Genomic DNA, 20,493 nt, shown 5'->3' on the forward strand with positions numbered 1-20,493 from the left:
AACAATTAAAAAAAAGGTAAAGGGCAGTTGTTCCATTCTTAAAATCCTTACTCAAAGCCGTGATGTCATGGTGATAAGCTGAGCATTAAAAGTACCAGACTCCTTCCTTGCATGTGAAGGGGGTGGCCATTTGGGGTCCAGCAACAAGAGCTGTGAAATGCACAGGTAGAAAGGCTTATGTATTATATGTACAAGGGTAACCCAGAATAAATAGTGCTGCTGTTCTGGCTCATAAGTGTATTTCAGCTTGGTTGTTATTGTTCGTTACTGCTGGAGACGGCTTGCTTTTCAGCCCTTCTGTCCCACCCTTCGACACGTCGATGAAGAGCAGCCTGGGAGTCCGGAGTGTCAGCAGTATCCTTTTGTACTCCTTTCGGAAATTCTGGTTAAGCAGCCCATAGATCACGGCATTGAGGCAGCTGTTAAAATAAGCCATAAAATAGCTCAGGACAAAAAGCCACTCTGGAATGTGTGGCTGCACTTTGGAAGGATTAATTGAAACAGCAAGGCCAATAAAGTTTAATGGTCCCCAGCACACAGCAAAAAGGACAAAAACCACAAACATGGTCAAGAAATTCCGGATGTCAGCTGCTCGGAGCTTCTGCTTGCAGTCTTGTCTCACCCGGTGTTTGACTTGAATCACCAAAATCCAGATCCGTAGGTAGCAAAACGTCACAATGGACAGCGGGACGATGAAGTGGACCACCACCACCGCGATGGTGTACGACGTGCTCACGGTCTGGGCAAAGGTGCAGGAGTAAATCCGGGGGTCATACTGCAAGGACCCAACGAAGAAGTTTGGCACGATGGCCACCACGGTGAGCAGCCAGGTCAGGCAGATGTAGCAGCAGGTGTTCTTCAGGTTGAAGAGCTTATCATACCGAAGGCTGTGGCAGATGTAGCAGTAGCGGTTGATTGCGATGGCGGTGATGTTGAAAATGGACCCGATGACACTTAGGCCCATCAGGAACCCACTTATCTGGCAGTGGACGTTTCCCATGGTCCACCCATTGTGGAAAATGGCGCTCAGGATCAGAGGGTACGGATACACTGCCACTACAAGGTCTGCAACAGACAAGCTGACCACAAAGATGTTGCCTATGGAAAAGGAGAAGAGACCACGAGAGGTTAGCAGAGGTCCGGACAGACAACTTCCACATCAGAACTCCTCTCTGGGCCTAACTCTGCTTGTGAGCTTCACTCTGCCTCCCAACTGGAGTTTGAAACCATAGAAAATAAGACTTTGCTGTCTGTACTACTGACAGCAGTAGGGAGTAACTGGGCATTATTAACCTGTGTATTCCTTCCTAAAAAAAATCTAAGCTGGAAGCATTAGCCTTAGCTCAGCTGTTATTTCCTCCTGTCTTTGAACAGGCTTCCTAAATACCCAAATACAATCCTAAATTAAAATGTATGGATTAATAACTTTTCTGAAGAAAGGAAGCAAGAGGTCTTTAGAGAACTGGCATAACTACAGGACCAGCTATAATGCTGTAAGGAATATTTGTCAAAATTCAGCTTTCTGATGATTAGACAAATTGTCATTTCAAGAGAAACTCAGCAATATAGAGGACAGCACTAGGAAAAGTCATTTTTCGTAACATCACCCCCTGCAGATAAATCTGCAGTAGTAGGAAGAATATTATTAGAGTACTGGTAGAAGATATGTTTAATAGATTTAAGGCAGTAACATCCATGCGGCTATGGGTTACAGGTGACACCCCAGCTCACTGATCACACCGACACTTTCTCTTCAAACCTTCATAGCATGCTGTCTACCAGATTATCTCAAAAATAAAACAAAACAAAAAAAAATGTGTCTTTTTCTGTATTATCCATGGAGAGGCTCACTGAGATCTCAGTTCAACTAGGTCACTGGCTTTGGCATTTGGAAAACATATCCAAGGGCTGTCAGAAATCACGCCTGCATCACCATCGCAGTTGGCTCCTTGCTATGTTTGCTCCCAACAAAAACTATCGGCACCAGTCAACAGCCCCCGTCAGGCAGCAAAGGCCACTTCACACTGGCCGGGAAGCAGTCCGGACTCGAGAACAGCCCACGGTGGCACTGAGCTGTGGCAGCTGACATGAAGCATCATTTCAAAACAAGTATTAGCAGAGGACACGCGAAGGGCTAAAACCTCAGCAGGGAGAGATTTCGCACAGGCAGCACGCCTCTGTGGCTGCTCTGGCAATTCAGGCTTAGCACTCACATAGAGAGGGAGCGCTGCTCTGCAGCAAATTTGTATTCCTTCAGTCACAAAGATGCCTCCTCAACAAAAAGCAAAATGTATCCCCAGCACCAGAATCTCCTCTGGGGAAGTTTAGGGAAAATTCTTAGCTTCACATCCCTGCCAGCAACTGGGAGAAATCACAGCCTCTGCAAGTCCTTCCTCACTAACTTGGATAGTTGGGAAAACGTAAAAATACAGAGAAATTAAAAAAAAAAATCAGGTCAGACGGCTTAACTTCGCACCTTTTCACAGCAATAAACTCAACTTCCCTTTTATTTGGCAGCATGGTCAGCTTTATATTTTTCTCCTGGTGGGTGAGCACAGAGACCAGAGCCACCCAGCAGCCACGTGCCAGCCGGTCCTGAAAAACTGAGCATGTTAACAACTGAGTACTCTGAGAAGGGGGCACGCTGCATGCCTCCAAGCAGAACAGGCCCTCCAAAATATGGGAAATGGCTTCTTTTTATTGAAATAAGAGTCAACTTCAGTTAAATACCCAATGTGAAGCCATCTAATCTGTGGCTGTTACGGAAAGTAAACAACAATCTCCTGTCAATCATCTTTTCTATGTCACTACTGATTCATTATTATTTTTAAAAAACATTTTTCCACTATAAAACACAGGAGTCCTGCCTGCAAGTAATACCAGCAGGACATTATCTCAAACTTCAGTGACGTGCTTCTGTGGCACTATTTTCAGATGCATCTTTTTCTCTTTGTGAGCATACGGATATAATTCTTCATTAACTTCCACACTTTCCGACACATTTTTAAACTTCCATGTGGTATGAATTGGTTTGTGCATCTCTGTGCTCCATCCCTGCCCCAGCATAATGGCAGCACAGACCTGACCACCTTTTCACAGAAACTTGAAGCCTTTTCACATGCCACAGGTCCAACACAGGACTATAGAGGTACAATATACCCTGTTTGCAGTGGAATCTGCAAATTATTTGAAACATGAAACAACCTGAAGCCTGGCAGCAGGTCAGGTTATAAGCACGTGCAGGTACCACAGAAGGGGATTTATCCCAGAGCACCTTCTGCCCTACTACTTTGCTCTGTGAGCTCCCCTAATCACTCCCATACTTGTGTTTCTGCTCACTCTGGCAGCCTTCTCCTGTACTACAGCAGATCCCTGGCAGTGCCAGGAACCCATTTTGCTTGGATTATCTGACAGCACAGGTTATCTGAGGACTTACTGTCAAGTCCTGGCACCAGGTTTCATATGCGTGAAAATCCTGCAAAGATTTCTGCAAACCCAATAAGCCACATACACAAAGGTCCCCAATGGCAGGCTGCCCGAGCATCACCTGACTTCCATACAAATGCACATCACTCTTCTACAAAGATGAACTGAGCATCACTGTGCAAATACAAGGGTCGCTGGCCCTGCCTGCCTCAGGAGGCTACTGGAAATCCCGTGGTGCCCAAGCTCCAGTTGCATCGATCTCCCTGTTGATCCCACAGCACCTGTGGACTGTCCTCTAAGACACACAGGCTGTGTTTTAGGCATCCTGAACCTAGAAGCTGGGTTGAAAAGGAAAATAAATAAGAGATTAAAATACTTTGTCTTAAAATAAACTATTTTTATGCAGCCAAAAATGTCCAAATAGAATATCCGAAAGCCTCATTCACTGTTACCAGACTTACACTCGCCTTCCTTGTTAAGGAGGGAGAGTGTTAGAGGATAGGTTAGAAAAACATGCCAAGATACACAAAATGCTAAGTTTACAGGAGTGACCAGTATGTTTGCGGTGACAATTCACTATCTGTGGCCTGCAATACGAAGCACCTTAACCTTCACGTTTCTCTTCCCAGGTTTTCTGAAAAACTCATATCCAGAAGGAGGTGAACTGGAATTAAGACCCTCTTCAGCATCAAAAGGATCTATCTGTAATAAGGCTCAGTAAACAATTTAACAGGCCATGACTATAAAGCAAGCCTCTGATGACCACTTACCATAATCTAATACTCTCTATTTAACCTTTGAAAGCTGCAAAACAGAAACAAAATGCACTGTTTGCCCCAAGCAAAATAGATAAAGTCTTAAAAGCTTTATTCAACGTGCAACAAGGCTCTGTATTAGCCCTGACAGCCTCCTTTCTGTGTTTTTACCTGCTACTCGCTAAGCATTTGCTTGTACATCACTGACCTCCACTTCCACTCGGCAGACACGAAGAGCACGCTTGGCTCTGCGAAATAAGTGGCAGTTCACAGAAAGCACCTTCAGAACAATTTCGTTCTCTTTATACTATAAAGATGGCACTGAGGGTTTGCAGCCATGTTATCATATACTGACTGCTCTTTTGGCCCGATAATAATACTGGGGTGCTTGGGGCAGCCAATGCTGCAGCCCTCACGCTGAGGAGCATTTCCAACATCCCCAGCCCCAAAAGGGCACTCCAGGGAGCAAAGTAACTGCCCGGTCAAAGAGCATTAGGGTTGAGCCTCCTGCAGGGGTCTAGCTCAATGTCACTTGCCCTGAGAACATCACACAATCACACATGCGGCACAAAATGGCAAAGAAGAAAGTCCAGGCTGACATTTTGACAACAGAAAGTGTTCGACAACTCAAAAACCAGGGACACTCTCCCTGAGGTCCAGGCAACAGGAAAAAAAAATAAAATAAAAGATCTCTTATTTAGTTCATCAATCCACAAATTCTAACTGATGATTTTATATGTGTATTTAGGAAGCCTATTCAAAGACAGGAGTAAACCAGAGAAAGAGAAAAAAACCAATCAATTATCCAGTATCCACCAGGAGAGGACACAGCCTGGTCACTGGCAGATGATGCGGTCGGGCTGCCAGCAGCTCTCAAATTCCAGCTGTGCTGCATAAAATGATCCTACTGGTAACAAACAGCCAGGAGAGGAGGACCACAGCATGCTTAGAACGTAACGTTAGAGAACGTGGAAATATCCAGTGTAAGGACACAATGAAAGTCCTAGACAAAAGCATAAACTTCCACCACCATTGAACTTTTTCCTGGCAAATGTCTCTCTCAGCACAATCGTGATGCCAGAGAGCAGCAGTGTGCTCAGGATGAACATCACCAGTAGTGCTGGTGTCGTTCCCAGAAAGAAAGCTGTGGGTGCATGGTGCTCCCCTGTCTTGCCATCCACGGCATCTATGCAGGAGCAAGGCCAAGGTGTTTCAGCACCACTTTGGCATCGTGACTGCAAGCCTCATCAGCCAGCTCCTTGGTGCATCACCACGACTGAACAAAAGCTGCCTTTACCTCTGGATCTGTGGGAAAGGCTTGCTCCCAGCGGGAGGAGAAAACCCTCGCAGTACTTACTGAGGTAGAAAGGACCCGCTCCCAGGCACTTCCATCACATTCATTTTTTTACGCTCCACATATTATTTTGTCTGCTGGTTGGAGAAAAGAATTACTTGCACTGCTGGCAGAGGGCTGGGTTTTAGATGTGCTTTTAGGTCACGACCTTTAACTGTATTGCTGTCAAAAGCATATCTGAGTCGTGCCTTCAGCTGTTCTAATTGCGTGCGGCGAAGGGCAATCATTGCAATGTTTACACTCCAGAGACTCACAACTTTCATTTGGATATGGCCAGCCAGCTTCAAAGCTGTGTTCAAGCTCACGAGCCTGTGGAAATGTGTGGAAATACAAGCAGCCCTGTTCACATGGTTTCCTATCTTCCATTTTACCGCTTACCATTATATTGAAAACAATGGAAACGGGCACTTTTTCCCTTGGTGTGTCACAGATGGGAGGTGGACGTTGGCTCCCAACTGAATAAAATGAATTGTTCCCTCCTCTCCTGGACCTTTCGAAAGGGGTGTTCCTCTTTTGGTACCAGTGCAGAGCAACACCCTCATTTTCAGAGTTTTAGATATATTAAAAACAAAAAGAAGCTTTCAGACCATCCCATAGAAACCCTGCCTCAAAAGCTTCACCCTCCTACTCCACATTAATCCTCATACATCCTGCTCAGCTCAGACACGCCTTCCTGAAAATATTATTTGAAGGTATTTTAAAAGAAAGAGGAAACTATGTAAAATTTGATATTTTACCTAGCTCCAAAAGTTTTTAAACTTTTAGAAAATAATATTTTCTGTTCATTTATGTGCCTTTTAATGACTTCTTCCAGTGTTTTCACTGAAGCTTTGGCCTTTTGCATGAGGGAAAAATCCCAGTGTTGTTATTCCTCTGGATTTCTAAACTTAACTCTTGTTACTGTGATGTTTTGCCTGGATGCAAATATGGCAATAGGTTTTGCTAGAAAAAGAGGAGGAATATACATGATCATCTTGATCTGGCTTTTAATATATGCAGATTAAGTGCTAAAAGCAACCCTATCCGGTTGGCAACTGGGAAGCTTGGTTCCTCCCTGCATCCCTTCCAAATGCCAAGGGTGAAGACAAATTTGGGAATATCATGTGCAACTCGTAGCCTTTACAGGGCACTGCAGTGAGGCCAATGGATGGAGGTGTGGGAGTCAGGAGGCCCTCACAGCCAGCCTCTGGTTTACACCACAAGCCTCAGCACCTCTGCCAGCACCAGCTGAGCCCACACAGCGCTGGCTGCAGCATCTCAGCCTTCAAGGACCATAAACCAACAGCTCACTGCCCTCTGTTTCTGACCGAAATCACTGCCGAGCGGTACTGCGTGACTAAGCAGCCCGTTCCCATGCAGGCTGATGCCTTTACATTTACTCTGACACAGTAGGACGCACAAGCACAGATAAGCTCTACCAGCCCATGTTAACTCTCCAAGCCTAGCATTTATTAACTGGTTTGCCAAGTGCCCTGAAACAAAGCAGTATGGTACAGTTCCCAGCTTCAGGAGAGAGCAAGTTGAACTTAGGCAACAGAGAAAAAGCTCAGTCTGGTCACAGATCAGCACAAGACAAAACGCTGCCCCAAATTCAACCTCACTTTCTAGCGGAGGCTCGAGACAGACCTCTAACACATACTGATCCTGGCAGCATCACGCCTCTGGCGCTGTGTCCAACAAGAACAAGAGATTAACATCAAAATGATTCACTTGCCATAAAGGCCATTTTTAGACAAAAAATGTAATCAACTTATGAAATAACAAAGCCTAAATCAATAACCAAAGGAATAATAATAGAAGGGCTTTACATAACAGAAAAGAGTTAGGCTTGGTACACACACTAAGAGAAAGCATCTGTGCTCCAAGTGTCCGTCCTCAGCTCAGGGATGGTGAAATGGGATTGTCTGCCTAAAGACAGCTTGTCTGCTTTTCCCATTCTCAGTCTAAAGAAAGCTGTTTCCTTTGCCAGCTAGGAAAAATGCTGAGCTACCTGAATTACTGTTCATCTCGCCTTCACAATATGCTAGGAACAGGAGTAATATTCCCTGCATTACAGACAGAGAAAGAGAGACCCATCATTTGTTGGCTTGGCCATGGTGATGCCAACTGTGAAAGAAGCCCTGCATGTAAGTAGGAGACCAGAAAGTGAAAGAAAATCTGTCCTGAACCTTCTGGTTCATTCACAACTATCTACTAATCCCATCAGAAACAGAGAGTTACTTTCACCTGGGAACACTGCAGGGACACTGATACAATTGTGCTGGCAAAAATCCAGTGCAAACAAATCAAGTTGATTCAATAACAATAATAATGATACTGGAAAAAAATACCTCAAATAAAAATAATAATAATAAAAAAAAAGGCAAGCCCTAAAGGACTTTCTTATTTTTCCCAGAAATGAGTCCAAAATACATTGTTTCCCAGAACATCAGCAAAATCTTTATTTTAGATATTCCACAGGACTTACAGAACTCATATCAAATCTGGGTACAGGACCGGCAACAAGGAGCTATTGATGGTACGAGAAACTCTTGGAAATGGGAGTCCCAAGTGAATTGTATGAGGACATTTGCTTCTGGTTGTGGTTGTTTTTTTTTGTGGTTTTTCTTTTTGGGTGGGGGGGTTGTTTGTTTGTTTGTTTTTCCTAACGACTTGTGACGCTTAATCATCTTTGAGGTGCAATGTATGGGAATATTACAAGAGAAAAGCAGTTTTTGCAGCAAAGTCCACACTAAATGTGTTCTAACATAAGCCCATGGTTTAAATGGGTGTGCTCTAACACTGACCTCTATAGGAAGTCTAATGGTGGATAGTATCCAATTGGGTGAATGAGGATAAGATTGCATGGGCCTATGAGACCTAAATTACTGGAAGAACCTCTCAAAGTAAGTAGCCACACATGTAGGCAGAGAAATGTGCATGGTAAGTGGGAGATCTTACGCTTGTGGAGCACAACTGAGCAGATACCTCTGCTATCGACAGCTTCCAGCACAATATCACTGGATTCTGTCTTAAACAAACAACATTTTGCCCCCAGAAAGGAAAATAAGTAAATAAATAAATGATGCTGGAAATAAATAAAATAAAGCCATCCATGTGAAACTGAGCTTGCCTCATCCTGAATTACCCCAAGTCCTACTTTCTTGACACTAATGCTGGGGGCAGACCTACTTTACAACTGCATAATTATCATCAAGTGACGGGGCTTTTAAGTGTATCCGTAAACTTTTCTGTCCTTCGCCTTTTTATCTCCATTGAAGTTTTCTCAGCAAAAAATAAATCACAGGGATTTCTTCTCTCTGAAACTGCTTAACACCCACACCAGGATACTTCAAAGTGGTAGCGTGCAACTTTATTTAGCCTTATGACTCCCATCACAGGCCAAGGAGGCTTGGAGGAGCCAAGCCAAGAAGGCTCTCTCTCCAAAGGCAAGAGAAATGGTCAAGATTCCTAATTTTAAAAATAAATAAATAAATAAAACCAACCTCGCTCACTCCGTGCCATTTCTGAAAAGCCATCTCCCCCACCCCTAGGCCTTCCTTATCTACTGACAACATTTTTAAAGAGCTGTCATTTATCCAGCATGAGATACGACTTCCTGCCTCCTGGTCCCTTCAGAACCGTTTGTAAACCTCTGTGTCCTCTGCTTAGCAGGATTCACTCATTTTCCCTTTCATTGCTCAAATCCCACGTTTTTAGCTGCCCCAATGAAGTATTTTTGTTGATCAACAAGTTCCAGAGTGACAGAATATTTAAGGAGCTACATCAGGATGAAACAAAGCCTGGGCTTAGTACAGAGGCTTCTGCATCTCGGCAGCTCAGGCAACATCCCATGAGCCAGGAGGTCATCTTCAGCCCAGCAGGACCGTCCTCGACACCACATGAAGCTTCCAGTGGACTGAAATAGCCCAGTCAAGTGTCCGTGGATGTTGTAAGGAACCCAGGGAGTGATTTGCAACATCAGAGCTCTAAGGAACTGGGGTTCAGAGCTTCAGTAATGGATGTACACACAATGAGGAGCCCGGCCCTTGCAATAAGCTCCAGCCTCAACATCCAGGAGCCTCCCCAGGCAGGAGCATGGGGCTGGAGCACCTCAGCCAGCACGTCACCCTGCCCTGGTCATCATGTGCCCCAGGAGCACATTGACTTCACCACCCCAAAAACAAACGCATCCTGGCACTAGGGGCTTGGACCACAGCTGCTAATTGGGACAAGACAGGAGCAAAGGGCAGAACAGGGGAAGAGGTCTGCTTTGGTCTCCCTCGGGAGTACAAAGTCTTTCCGAAATTCAGCTACATAACACAGCCTTTCAAAGGAGAGCGACAGCTTCTTCTATATCAGCAGCAAGGCAGGAGCTCACATGCCAGCGCTGCCTTCTTATGATAACTGCCCTTTTATCATTTATTCAGGAATGAGGCTGTAACGAGGCAGATTTATATCAAATGACAAATAACAGCTGTGGGGAGAAGAAAAAGAAGTGTTGTGCTTCATTAGAACCCTGTAAGGCTCTGACAGCCCGAAACACACCGCCAAAGTGGCAAATGCAGCCAGAAAGACAAGGCAGAGCTCACAGCAGCTGTTAAGCCAAATGGGAACTTGTTAAAATTAAGGGCCATCTTTCCCCTTTCATATTTAGTTTCAAAAGACCACGCAAAGAAATTCAACCTCTTATGAAGACTGAGTCATTAGTGCAGATGTGACAAAAGGCCTCGGCCAAGATTTCAGATTGAAAGTAAGTGTTAATTCCCAGGTGGTTGCTCAAACCTTAGGAATACATTAATCTGGTATCAACTGGAGCCCCCCAATATGAAAGCCATAAATCTTACCAGGATAAATTTCCCCATTACTCACTTGGTGTTACAATACTGCTTAAAAACCTGCAAGCATTCGGCTTGGAGGAAAAGATGTTGATGGGTCTGCAGCATTAGCTACGACGTGCTTGGGACTGAAAAGTATCCTGCAAGTCAAGTGTGAGGTTTTGCCTGAAGGATGCTGATTTCCAGAACAGGCTGGGAGCTCTGTGCTTCAATCAGGTCCAAAACAAACACTGAAAAAGCAAAGGAATTAAATACCTAAGCTGCCAGGCAGCCACAGATCATCCCACAGCATGAGGGGGCAGCACCAAGCTTTCTGAATTTCCTTAGCGGGCAGGCAGTGATGGCACTATGCAAACCTCAGAATATCAGCACTACTCATCTTTGTTCGCTTCATTTCTCAAGGAGACTGAAGTGTGTCTGATCGCACTGCCTGCCTTTCCCCAATAATCTTTGTTACCGAAGGCCAGCTTCATTCCCTTTGTACAGGAGAGTGGATGGCTCATTAAAAAAATAAAAAAGGTTTCTGCACAATGGAAACTGGTCCCCAGCAGAGCAGGGATATTGTGAGCGACTGAGCTCATTAGAAAGGTATAGGGTGACCCTAAGTTTTTTTGGGAAAGCAGGGCATTCAGTTTTCACAAAACCACAGACTGTGGGACAGGTTCTTATGGACATAATTCAGAACCAGCCCCTGGGGAAAGCAGCCTCATTTCAATGCTCAACTAAAACTAAACTCAATCTGCTGAAAACATGTTATGAGGGCAGTAAACTTGGATTTCAGTGGAGCAACCACTGTATAATGCCACAATACGGCAGCAAGGTTGTGGGTTACCTAAACTGCCATTCAAGAAAGAAAATGCAAGACAAAAAGGCTGAGATAGTGTTAGCCAACAGAGATAGATTGGCTCGCTAATGAATTTAATGCTGACTTAATCTTCTGACTTGGCAGTGCCCCGAAAAGCCTGCTCTTTTGGCCTCCCTTCGCCTAAATGAAATTAACCTATTCCAGAAAATTAAGGACGATTTACCAGGCCACTGAAGGCCGACTTCTTGTTGGATCTGGATCTGTGTTAATCCATCCAAAAAAAAAAAAAAAAAAGAGAGAAACTCTGTGATTTAGAAACCCGACTATGGGAGGGTTGGCAGAGGGGCACGCGTGGGCTCTTGCTGCTCGTTTCTTGCAGGCGTGCTGGCACCAGCCAAGAATTTTTGGATGAACACAGCAGGAGCAGCGTATTTCTCTGCAATTTCAAGCTTTTTTGCTTCCTTGACAAAGCTGAAGGTAGCTGAGGCTGTGCAGGGGATGCTCAGGGGACCCAAAAAGCCCATCTCTCTTTCCACGTCTGACACTTTCCAGGCACAAAGCATGACCCATGTCGTCAACATCAGAGAGCTCGGCCCTGCCCCTGGGGACATCAGGGAGGGCAGAACACCACATCTGCATTTCCCATTAGCCATTTAAACCAGCATTCAGAGATTTTTCCATTTTCCCCTCAGTTTATGGCTGCTGTGTCACGGCAGACAAAGCCAGCTCTCACTGAATCAGCAGGACCTCCCCAGGGACAAGCAGCAGGTCGTAAACCACACACTTCTGCATCTCCCCGTGTTGTGAAGAGCAGTTCCCATCCCAAAAGCAAGAAGGCATTGGGAAGGTAATGGTTGTGCTGATGCTATATAAAGGCCAAGGGAGCAAAGCCCTAATCCAGCATGCGTTGCAGTCTCCTGGTGATTTACAGATTGTTTTCCATGGATGTGGCCTGGTGTTTACATCAGTATTTGTAGCTGCTGCAACAGTTACACAAACATCATGGGGATACAGATTCGAGAGACTAAAAATGATACGCGTATAATTAACACTCATCATAAAAGCATCCGAGAAATCTTCCAATCCCCATTCCAAGGTAAAACAGAATTCAGAGTTTACCAGTGCTCTGGAGATGTATTTTGGAAACTGGAATGACATAATGCAAAATATATTTCATTACCCATGTAACATCCAAGACAAAACTAGATACTGGATAAAGTCCAGGTTAGAAACCACAAACTTCTTCAGTTCCATAGCTCACAGCATTTTCAATCTTTTACATAATTACACAGACTTCAACTCCAGCACATGATATCATGCAAATGATTACCTACCTACACTCATTTCCCCAAGATACACAGAGCCCTTAACAGCGGACACCACACAACCTTATCAAGAAAAATAAATAAACACACTATCTTCACAAGAGACTGTTAAGACACTGAAAGGTTGTGGAAAATTGGAAATAGCATCCACGCTGAGAGCATAAATGATCCTTCTCTTAGGGAGAACACAATTGGACTGCTGTTTCTCACTAGGAAAAGCAGAAAAACATTTGCAAACACGAGCCCTATTATGAGATCCATAAATCTGCATCCCACAGTTGAGATCATCCTTCCCTTCCCTACTGTTCCAAGAAAGCCCTTGCTGCTTTCCTTTATATTTCAGCAGAGGACAAGGAACAGCCAGACACTGCTGAGGTCAAACCTCCTGCCCCTGTACTTCCTTTTCAGCACTGAAAGTCCCAAGGTAAAACTCCCCTCCTGCCTTCTTTGCCAACTGGTTTGCTCCCAACAGGGCTGGTCCTGGCACGACTCATCTCACCACTTCTGCAGCAACAACACTGGGAGCATCACTTTGAAAGCTGGGTTGGACAGATGTATTTAACGAAGGTAGGCAGGCAACATCACAAGTTAAGCTCTTCTTTCTCAACTTTGCTCTTCTTCCAAACTCCTCATCACATCCTGAGGCACGCGCTGCCCTGTTTTCAAGTTTTAAGAGGAGAAGGAGCATCGAGCACCATACAAAAATCAAAACTACAGAAGGTACTTGCCCATAAAGTAACTTTGAATTCTCCCTCAGCTTAAATTTTACCTCTTGATTGGAAATATATTTGTATACATCTACAGTGGATGAATGCAAATAGCATTTCCAATATAACAAGTAAGAGAAATGTCATGGAGCCCTAAGGCAAGGGACTGCAGTACATGTCATCTTGGAGAAGCTGTAAAAAGCCAATATTTCAGTTGCTTTTCTCTTGCTTAAGTTTCCTAGATTTTCACCTCTTTATAGAAATAATGTCTTGGACTTTGTGAGTACCACAAGAATCAAAAAGCGTTCAGAAAGCCGAGCAAATAAGCTCAACACTTACCATGCTGAACCACTCCTCAGAGGCCCAGTAAAGTGACATTTTCCCTCACCATATGAAGACCAGGGGGGTCATGCATGCTCTCAGGATGAGAGCAGGTCTGAGGGTCATCTCTTCTCCTGTCCCATTGCCAGCAACTGCAGCAGCAGCTGCTGCATGGAGAAGTTCAAGAAAACATTTACTGGGCTCTGGTGCGATAATGTGCCTTGGGGGAGCACTCCTCCTGACACACAGCCAAGTGCTCCACGCTCACATGTAATATTAATGCAACACGGTCGCTTCTCTAATGAGAGCACTCATTTTTGAACACTGCTCCAGTAAATACGCAAGGAAATTTTACGAGGCAGTTGATGCACAAAGCTTTCACTTAACAAGTTATAGGACCTCATGGGAGAAGAATTACTTGGGGAAGCAGTGGCTGAGGCCAGGCAGGGACGGAAGATGCTGCAACAGCCACAACACAGAGCCCAGGCTCAAACAATGGCCAGAAAACAGGATGTATTCATGGAAAACACACACTTACATATTACACAAATCTTTGCAAGTCTCCTCCAAGATAAGCCTGCATCACAGAAGCCTAACTTGGTGGTAAGCTCAGGAATCTCCACGAAAGCCATAACCATGCTGCCTGGGTGATGGCTGCACGTTGGTGACAAACTGGTGGGAGAAGCAACCTGTACCTGAAGATGCCTTGCTACCCAGACCAGATGCACAACTCGCCTAACATAAAGCCTCCATTATATGAAGTGAATGATCCAAGTTTTATTCGCTATACAAGACATCGTGTGAGAAAATGTCAGTGCCCTGCTTGCTGCCTAAGTGTTCTCCAGAAACTAAAGAAAACCTTGCTGCAGAAATAGGACTCAAACCCACTCCCTTCCTGAAGCAATAAACAAAACTAAATTTGCAATCCTTGATTTTCCCCCTTTGGCAGGGGGGAATAATCCTGCACAACAGCACGTGTCCGATACAATTGCTTGAGAGAAATTAGAGGCTTACACCTAGAGAAGTGTAAATCCTGCATTGCTAAGGTTTCCTCGGCTGCAAGGGAAAGAAACATTGCCTCCTGGTGATTAAGAATGTAATTATTATTATTAATTCTGAAACACTTTGAATTACATGGTGCATTTTCTTTAAATTGGCCCTATCGTTAGCGCAAGCTGATCTGAACCAATGATTTATTTGTGGCTTAATATTCCCGCTTGTTTCAAAAGCTCAGCACATTTTGCTCAGTGCTACTGGCTGGTTGCTAGAGACAATTGATTTAAATTTAGACAGAAGCTTTTCCAAAAGTTTTATTCAGGGCAGATATATGAATTAAAACACTGTCTATGGTGATACATAACTACTGATCTCTTCTGAACTCTTAGCACCACTATGTGCACTTGAAGATGTCAAGAAAGTTCACAGGCAATGCCAAGTTCAAGTCCATATTTGAGCAGAGCTTTCCACTCAGACCCATTCTAAAATCAGGAGGAAGTCTGCCAGGCAACGCTGCAAAATTGTGGAATTTCTGCAGATCAAATCAGAACTGGGCTTCCCCTACGGTGCCATCAATAAAATACCTCCAGCCTTGCCTATTCATTTGCAACGTTTCCTTCATTTTCTAAAGCAAAAGCCTGTCTTTACCAACTGTGTTGCAAAGCAGGTCTTAAGCAAAAATAGCCATGGAAGAGGAAAAAAAAAAACTTTACAAGTTTGGCAGATACACTACTGACAAGAAACGATACATTTTTAACCACTGTGTAATCACAATACACTTTTCCTACTGAAACTCCCCCAAAGCTTCTGCCCAAAGGCGTTGGATGCTGAGCAAAAGCCAGCTGCCACATCTGTGCTGCACGTGGCTGTGCAAGCAGCTCCTCCTGCTTCACCTCTGAATTTTTACAGCTCATCCCCACAAGCCAAGTTGAGTTTTTGTGCTCTGTGTGACTGCTAGAGCCCTTCATTTGGGGCCCGTGCTGTTTTTTGTCCCAGAGATCAGTATTTCCACGTTGCACTTTCTTAATCTGCAATCGTTTACACCCTCTGGTCACCCTGCTTTGCTGATTAGATAAGGAATAAGACTAGAGAACAAGGCCAACAAGTCAAGAAGTGCTCAACTCTCCATGGTCTGTCCTGCTCCCTATTCAGGGAAGTTTTCTGATCTAATGAATCCAGATCTACACTGAGTTAGGTAAATCTGCGATGCTGCAGGCTGGTGTCTGCCCGGCAGCGCGAAGGGATCACCTTCAAAGGTGAGACAAAAACGTGAAAGACTGGCTTAGCAATGTGATGCGAATGCCCCAAATGGTTTTATAAGGGTAACGATCAGTCAGAAGAAACCCAGCCAGTTGTGGGAGAAATTTATCTCAAAAAAGGAAGCACGAGGGAGAGAACTGCAGCCAAAATGTAAGAGAAGAAGGGCAGACGCCTCCACGGAAAGGCAGAAACACTCCAACCCCTTGCAAGTCCTATTTGCTGCTTGCCCACTGCTCCGTTTCCATTTCTGTATAATTTATTCCAAAGCAAATATATTCTTTTTAGGAGAAGGAGGCGAAGGCTGTGCCTGTGCTGCGGGACACAATGCTGGCGTTCAGCCGCTGTTTTTTCCTTGCTCCCACACTAATCACAGAGGCTTTGTCTAGTTTGGGATTGAGCAAGACTTTAATTAACATCTTCCAAGGGTACAGCCACATTGGGAAGACTCCTCTCATTAGCTAATTAGCCTATTGTCCTAATTAGGTGGGGCAAAGCCAGTTTCACTCCCTCTCTGCCCTGCACAAAAAACCCTGCTTTTCCCACCTAGGTGTTCCCTTGAGCTGGTCGCAGCCCCTCTGGACGGACTGATCTTTGAGGCTGGGTGGTGACAGACAGCAGCACCCGGAATTACTCCTGGTAAGCAGCTCCGACTTCAGGAATGGGAATGGTTACAAATGGGAAAAAAACACGGCACAGGTTTTCCTCCATGCCGTCCTCCAGGAGTAGCCCCAGGGCACAGCCTTGTCACTGCCAGGCAGCCCCCAGGACAGTCCTGTCCTCCTCCTGCTGCTTTCTGCCTGGACTTGGAAGGGATTAAACATCACCCACGTGGAACAGAGAAAGAAAAGCAAACAAAACGCAAAGAAAATGGAGACAGAAAAAAAAAAAAAGTAAACAGAGCATGTATGCCCACCTTCCCTCTTCCTGAAACAGGTCCCAGCTCGTGTGGCAGGACTGTCAGCGAGGCCATTAGTCATTTGCTATTGCCAAAGCCAGTATTTGTCCCTCCAAATCTTTCAGCAGCACCCAGCCCTGGGCCAGCCCAGCTTGTTGTTGCTGCAGGGCGTGCAGGGCAGCCCTCCCAAGGAGGCAGGCTGGGATTTTGCTTGGCACACGAACAACTTGGCCGCATTTCTCCTGCTGTACAAAGCCTGGGCGCAGCTGAGGTGGTGTTTCGTGGGAAAGCACAGCCTGACAGTGGCACAGAGGAGAAGGAGAAGGCAAAGGGCTGGTGCCCAGCACCTTTGCAGGAGCCTGTGCACAAAAACAGGATCCTGGTCTGCAGGCAGCCATGCAGAAACACCCTTCCTTCGTGGCCTCAAAACCAGAAAGCAAAGTTCAGCCAGAGGAGTCCCCAAGAGATGGAGATGAGTCCGGTGCAGGTTTTCCTGATCAGAGGAACTTTGTTTCAACTAATTTGAGGGTAGCTGTACGGAGACCTGCACCAGCACACAGCAAAAACCTGTGTTAAGCACACATATGGCTGGAGAGAAGGGTCTTCACCTGACTGGAAAAAAAAACTAAAACCTCCAGCCAGCAGGCCACAATTACAGAAGTCTTCAGCCCAGGAACATCTGCAGGGACTGTGCGTGCCCATGGCACAGCACTGGGACAACATGACAAGGAGCCACCAGCCCAGCAGGGACCATTACACCACCAGTACACCACCAGTACAGCAGCCCCCTGAGCCCACTGGGACACATCCTGACACCACAGCTCTCCCTGAAGCAGCCCCGGTGCTGCATCCACATTTGTGGCTGATGGCACAGGAGCCTCGCTGGCAGCCAGCTCGACGTGGCAAATTCATCACTGTCCAGCTGAGCAAGTCGGTAATGAAGCTAAAAGGGAATGCTGTCACGGATAATTCCCCACCAACAGCGAGGACATTTTTGAGCAGCTCACACCTTTGGTGGCATCCCTGTTTAAGAGGGGGGTGCCGGGTGTCACCCTTCCACGTGGAGTCCCAGCGGCCCTCCTGCAGTTCCCTGGCCAGTGTCACATCTCCCTGGGCTGAGCCCAGAGGGCCACAATCCCCATGTCAGATCCTCTGATACTCCAGGGGGTCAGGATAAATCAGAAGCCCTGGTGGGAGTTTGCTACAGAGGAACGAACCGGCAGAACAGATGAGCAGCTACCCACGATGTACAGAAACGATGTCGTTTCAGGCTTGTGGCAGATGCTGGAGGGTTTGTGGTGCTAAAAAGAAAAAAAAAAAATCATCTCAAAACACCTACATACAGTCAATAGCTTTCTAGGACAAGGAAATCCTGCAGGAGCTGGGAGGAAACCAAGTACAGTTCCCAACTGCACCTGAGATATGAAAACTGAACGTGGTCCAATGCAACGCCTCTGAAAGGTCCGTTTCCCCAAACTAGAAACAATCAGACAAAAATAACTGAAAGAAAACACCTAAATATATACGAATGGGCCAGTGGAAGATGTTTAAAGATACCTCAGTAGGTATCCCTCCTCCTTCCAGAAAAGCAATACTATATTCAGAAAAAGTTTGTTTTGTTAAAGAATTAAGACAGGAGACGAATTAAGAAATGAGTAACGAATAGAGAATCCACTATGAGTAGCTAGAAAGCAAATTATTTTATAAAGGAAGCTAAACAATATCACAAAAAATAACGGCAACATATGTCAGGAAAAAGGCGGTGATCTATCGATACAACAGGCTGACACTAAAAGAAAGTCCAGGGAAATTATCCGTCCTGATACAGCAGATGTAGAAAGTATAAGCATTTCTTTTTCTCTTTGCAGATAAGGATGACTTACATTTCTGATATAACCAAATTCTCTGAATTCCAGAAGCAAGTGGGAAAGGCATTCAGCACGAATAAACATTTTCCACATCTGCAAAACTGGAAAATGTGAACATGTACCAAGGAGCTCCCTAATGCTGACTTTGAGAAAAGAAACATGTCACAGGGCACGCAGGAAGTTCCAGAGGTCTTGGAACAATAAATAACCCCCCCACAAGCAAACACAAAGCTTGTGGTGTGCCAACGTTTTGGGCTGGCTGACCTGGGAAGCGCAGGCCGATAACCCCGGCTGCGGTCCTGCAGAGCCAGGGAATGGCCACAGCAGCAAAGCGTGAGGAGATGGGAATGCAATTAGTGCTGGCCAGCACAGCTGTATGGCAGGAGGGCTTGTCAGGCCGATCTGCTGTTTCTTCCCAGCCCCGGCATTTGGCTGACACAGGTATCCGTGCGGACATAACACGTGCGGACTTCTGCATTGGGTTTGGGCCAGCATGACAGCTTCACAGCAACATACACGGAGTACAGCAAGGGGATTAAATCCAGCTGAGCCTGGTGACCTAATTAAAGTCGTAACCCCACTGGCTGCCCCTACAGAGGTTTCGGCTCCCTGAGCGGACGATGCTGCTACCGAGGAAAAGGAGGCAGCAGGAGCAGCCTTCTGCAGGGCAGCACAGGTGCGAGAGGTGGGCTTTCAAGGCGTGCACGCTTTGGCCGTCTGCCTGTGTTTGCAGAGAGTTCAGCAGAGCTGGAAAACTGCATTTTCAGAGCCTCTGCCCACCATCCTCGACCTTTTAAGTGTGCTGAGCCTTGAACGCACAAACCAAAGCCTGGAAATGTGTTTGGCACCTGGCTCTTGAGTGGTACTTAGACTGAAAATATCTCTGTTATAACCCAGAGGGGAGGTAGTTCTCCTTCACTTCCTAGCAACTTTAACTCGCAGAGGAGGCAGGCTTAAGACTTGCAATGCACCCAGGTGATTAACAATTAGACAGGTGGTAAAGGCAGCTAAATGGCTTCAAATCTGCCTGCTGCACTTCTCAGCCAGAGAACATACACCACCAGTTACCCTGGGGGGAGAGATAGGGGGTATCTATTTTTCCTTCTGATCACAAGCTCCCAATGCTCCCATGTTAAAGCAAATCTAACAGAAAGCAGCACGTTTATGTGCTGGGGATCCTATGGGCTACGCTTTGTGTGCCTGGGCAAACACAGGCTCAGAGCTTGGGGGTGCTGCACCCAGCTCCTGCCCCAGCCAGCAGCTGAGCACTATTGTTAATAAATCAATCAAATAGCAGGGGCAAGGAGGGGGGATGCTGCCCCATCAAGCTCACCCATTTTTACTACTTATCCTGTAGTAAAGAGCTACTTTTACCGTACTCTGTTGAGTTACTCTGTATTACCAGAAGACTGAGATACAGAGAAGGGAGCTCAGCACCTGCAGAGCACTCACAACTTTCTCTCCCACCTTATAACCATCGGAGAACATTTCATCCGAACCATTTAGTGAGCTCTAACAGTACAGGTCACTTTATGCCTTCGCACGTAAAAGCAGCCCGAGCACTCCTAACACAACGCGCATCCGACCGGCACCACCTGAAACTCCCTCCGGAGCAATCCCTACCGAATTTTCTCCTAGCCTTTGCCGAAATAACCCACTTCTGACGGCAGACCCAAGCCCTCCCTGCCGGCTGCCAGGACACCGGCACCCAGCGGGGGACACCCGGGGACACCCCGGGACCTCCCCGCGCCCCGTCCCCACGGGTCCCCCCGCTCCTCCCCGCACTCACCGGCGTTGCGGAGCTTCTTGTTCCTCAGCACCGAGAGGATGACCAGGGCATTGCCCAGCACGTCCACCACGATGGTGACGATCAGCACGGCCGCCAGCCCGCTGCTAGCCCTGGCCACCGCCTGTCCCCCCCCCGGCCCCGGCCGGCAGCTCCCGTTCCCCCCCTGCCTCTCCAT

The 20,493-nt window shown here is 46.1% G+C and overlaps 1 protein-coding gene across 1 annotated transcript; it reads right to left on the minus strand.

The window, feature by feature from the left end:
• Window positions 1–229: 229 nt before the first annotated feature.
• On the minus strand, window positions 230–20,493 carry GPR50 (G protein-coupled receptor 50; the record flags this gene model as incomplete). Its single annotated transcript, XM_084294258.1, has 2 exons — window positions 230–1,098; window positions 20,319–20,493. 2 exons carry the CDS (start codon window positions 20,491–20,493, stop codon window positions 230–232), a joined length of 1,044 nt encoding a protein of 347 aa, XP_084150384.1.

Source organism: Netta rufina (genome assembly GCF_964035555.1).
Source record: "Netta rufina genome assembly, chromosome: 12".
Taxonomy (NCBI): Eukaryota; Metazoa; Chordata; class Aves; order Anseriformes; family Anatidae; genus Netta; species Netta rufina.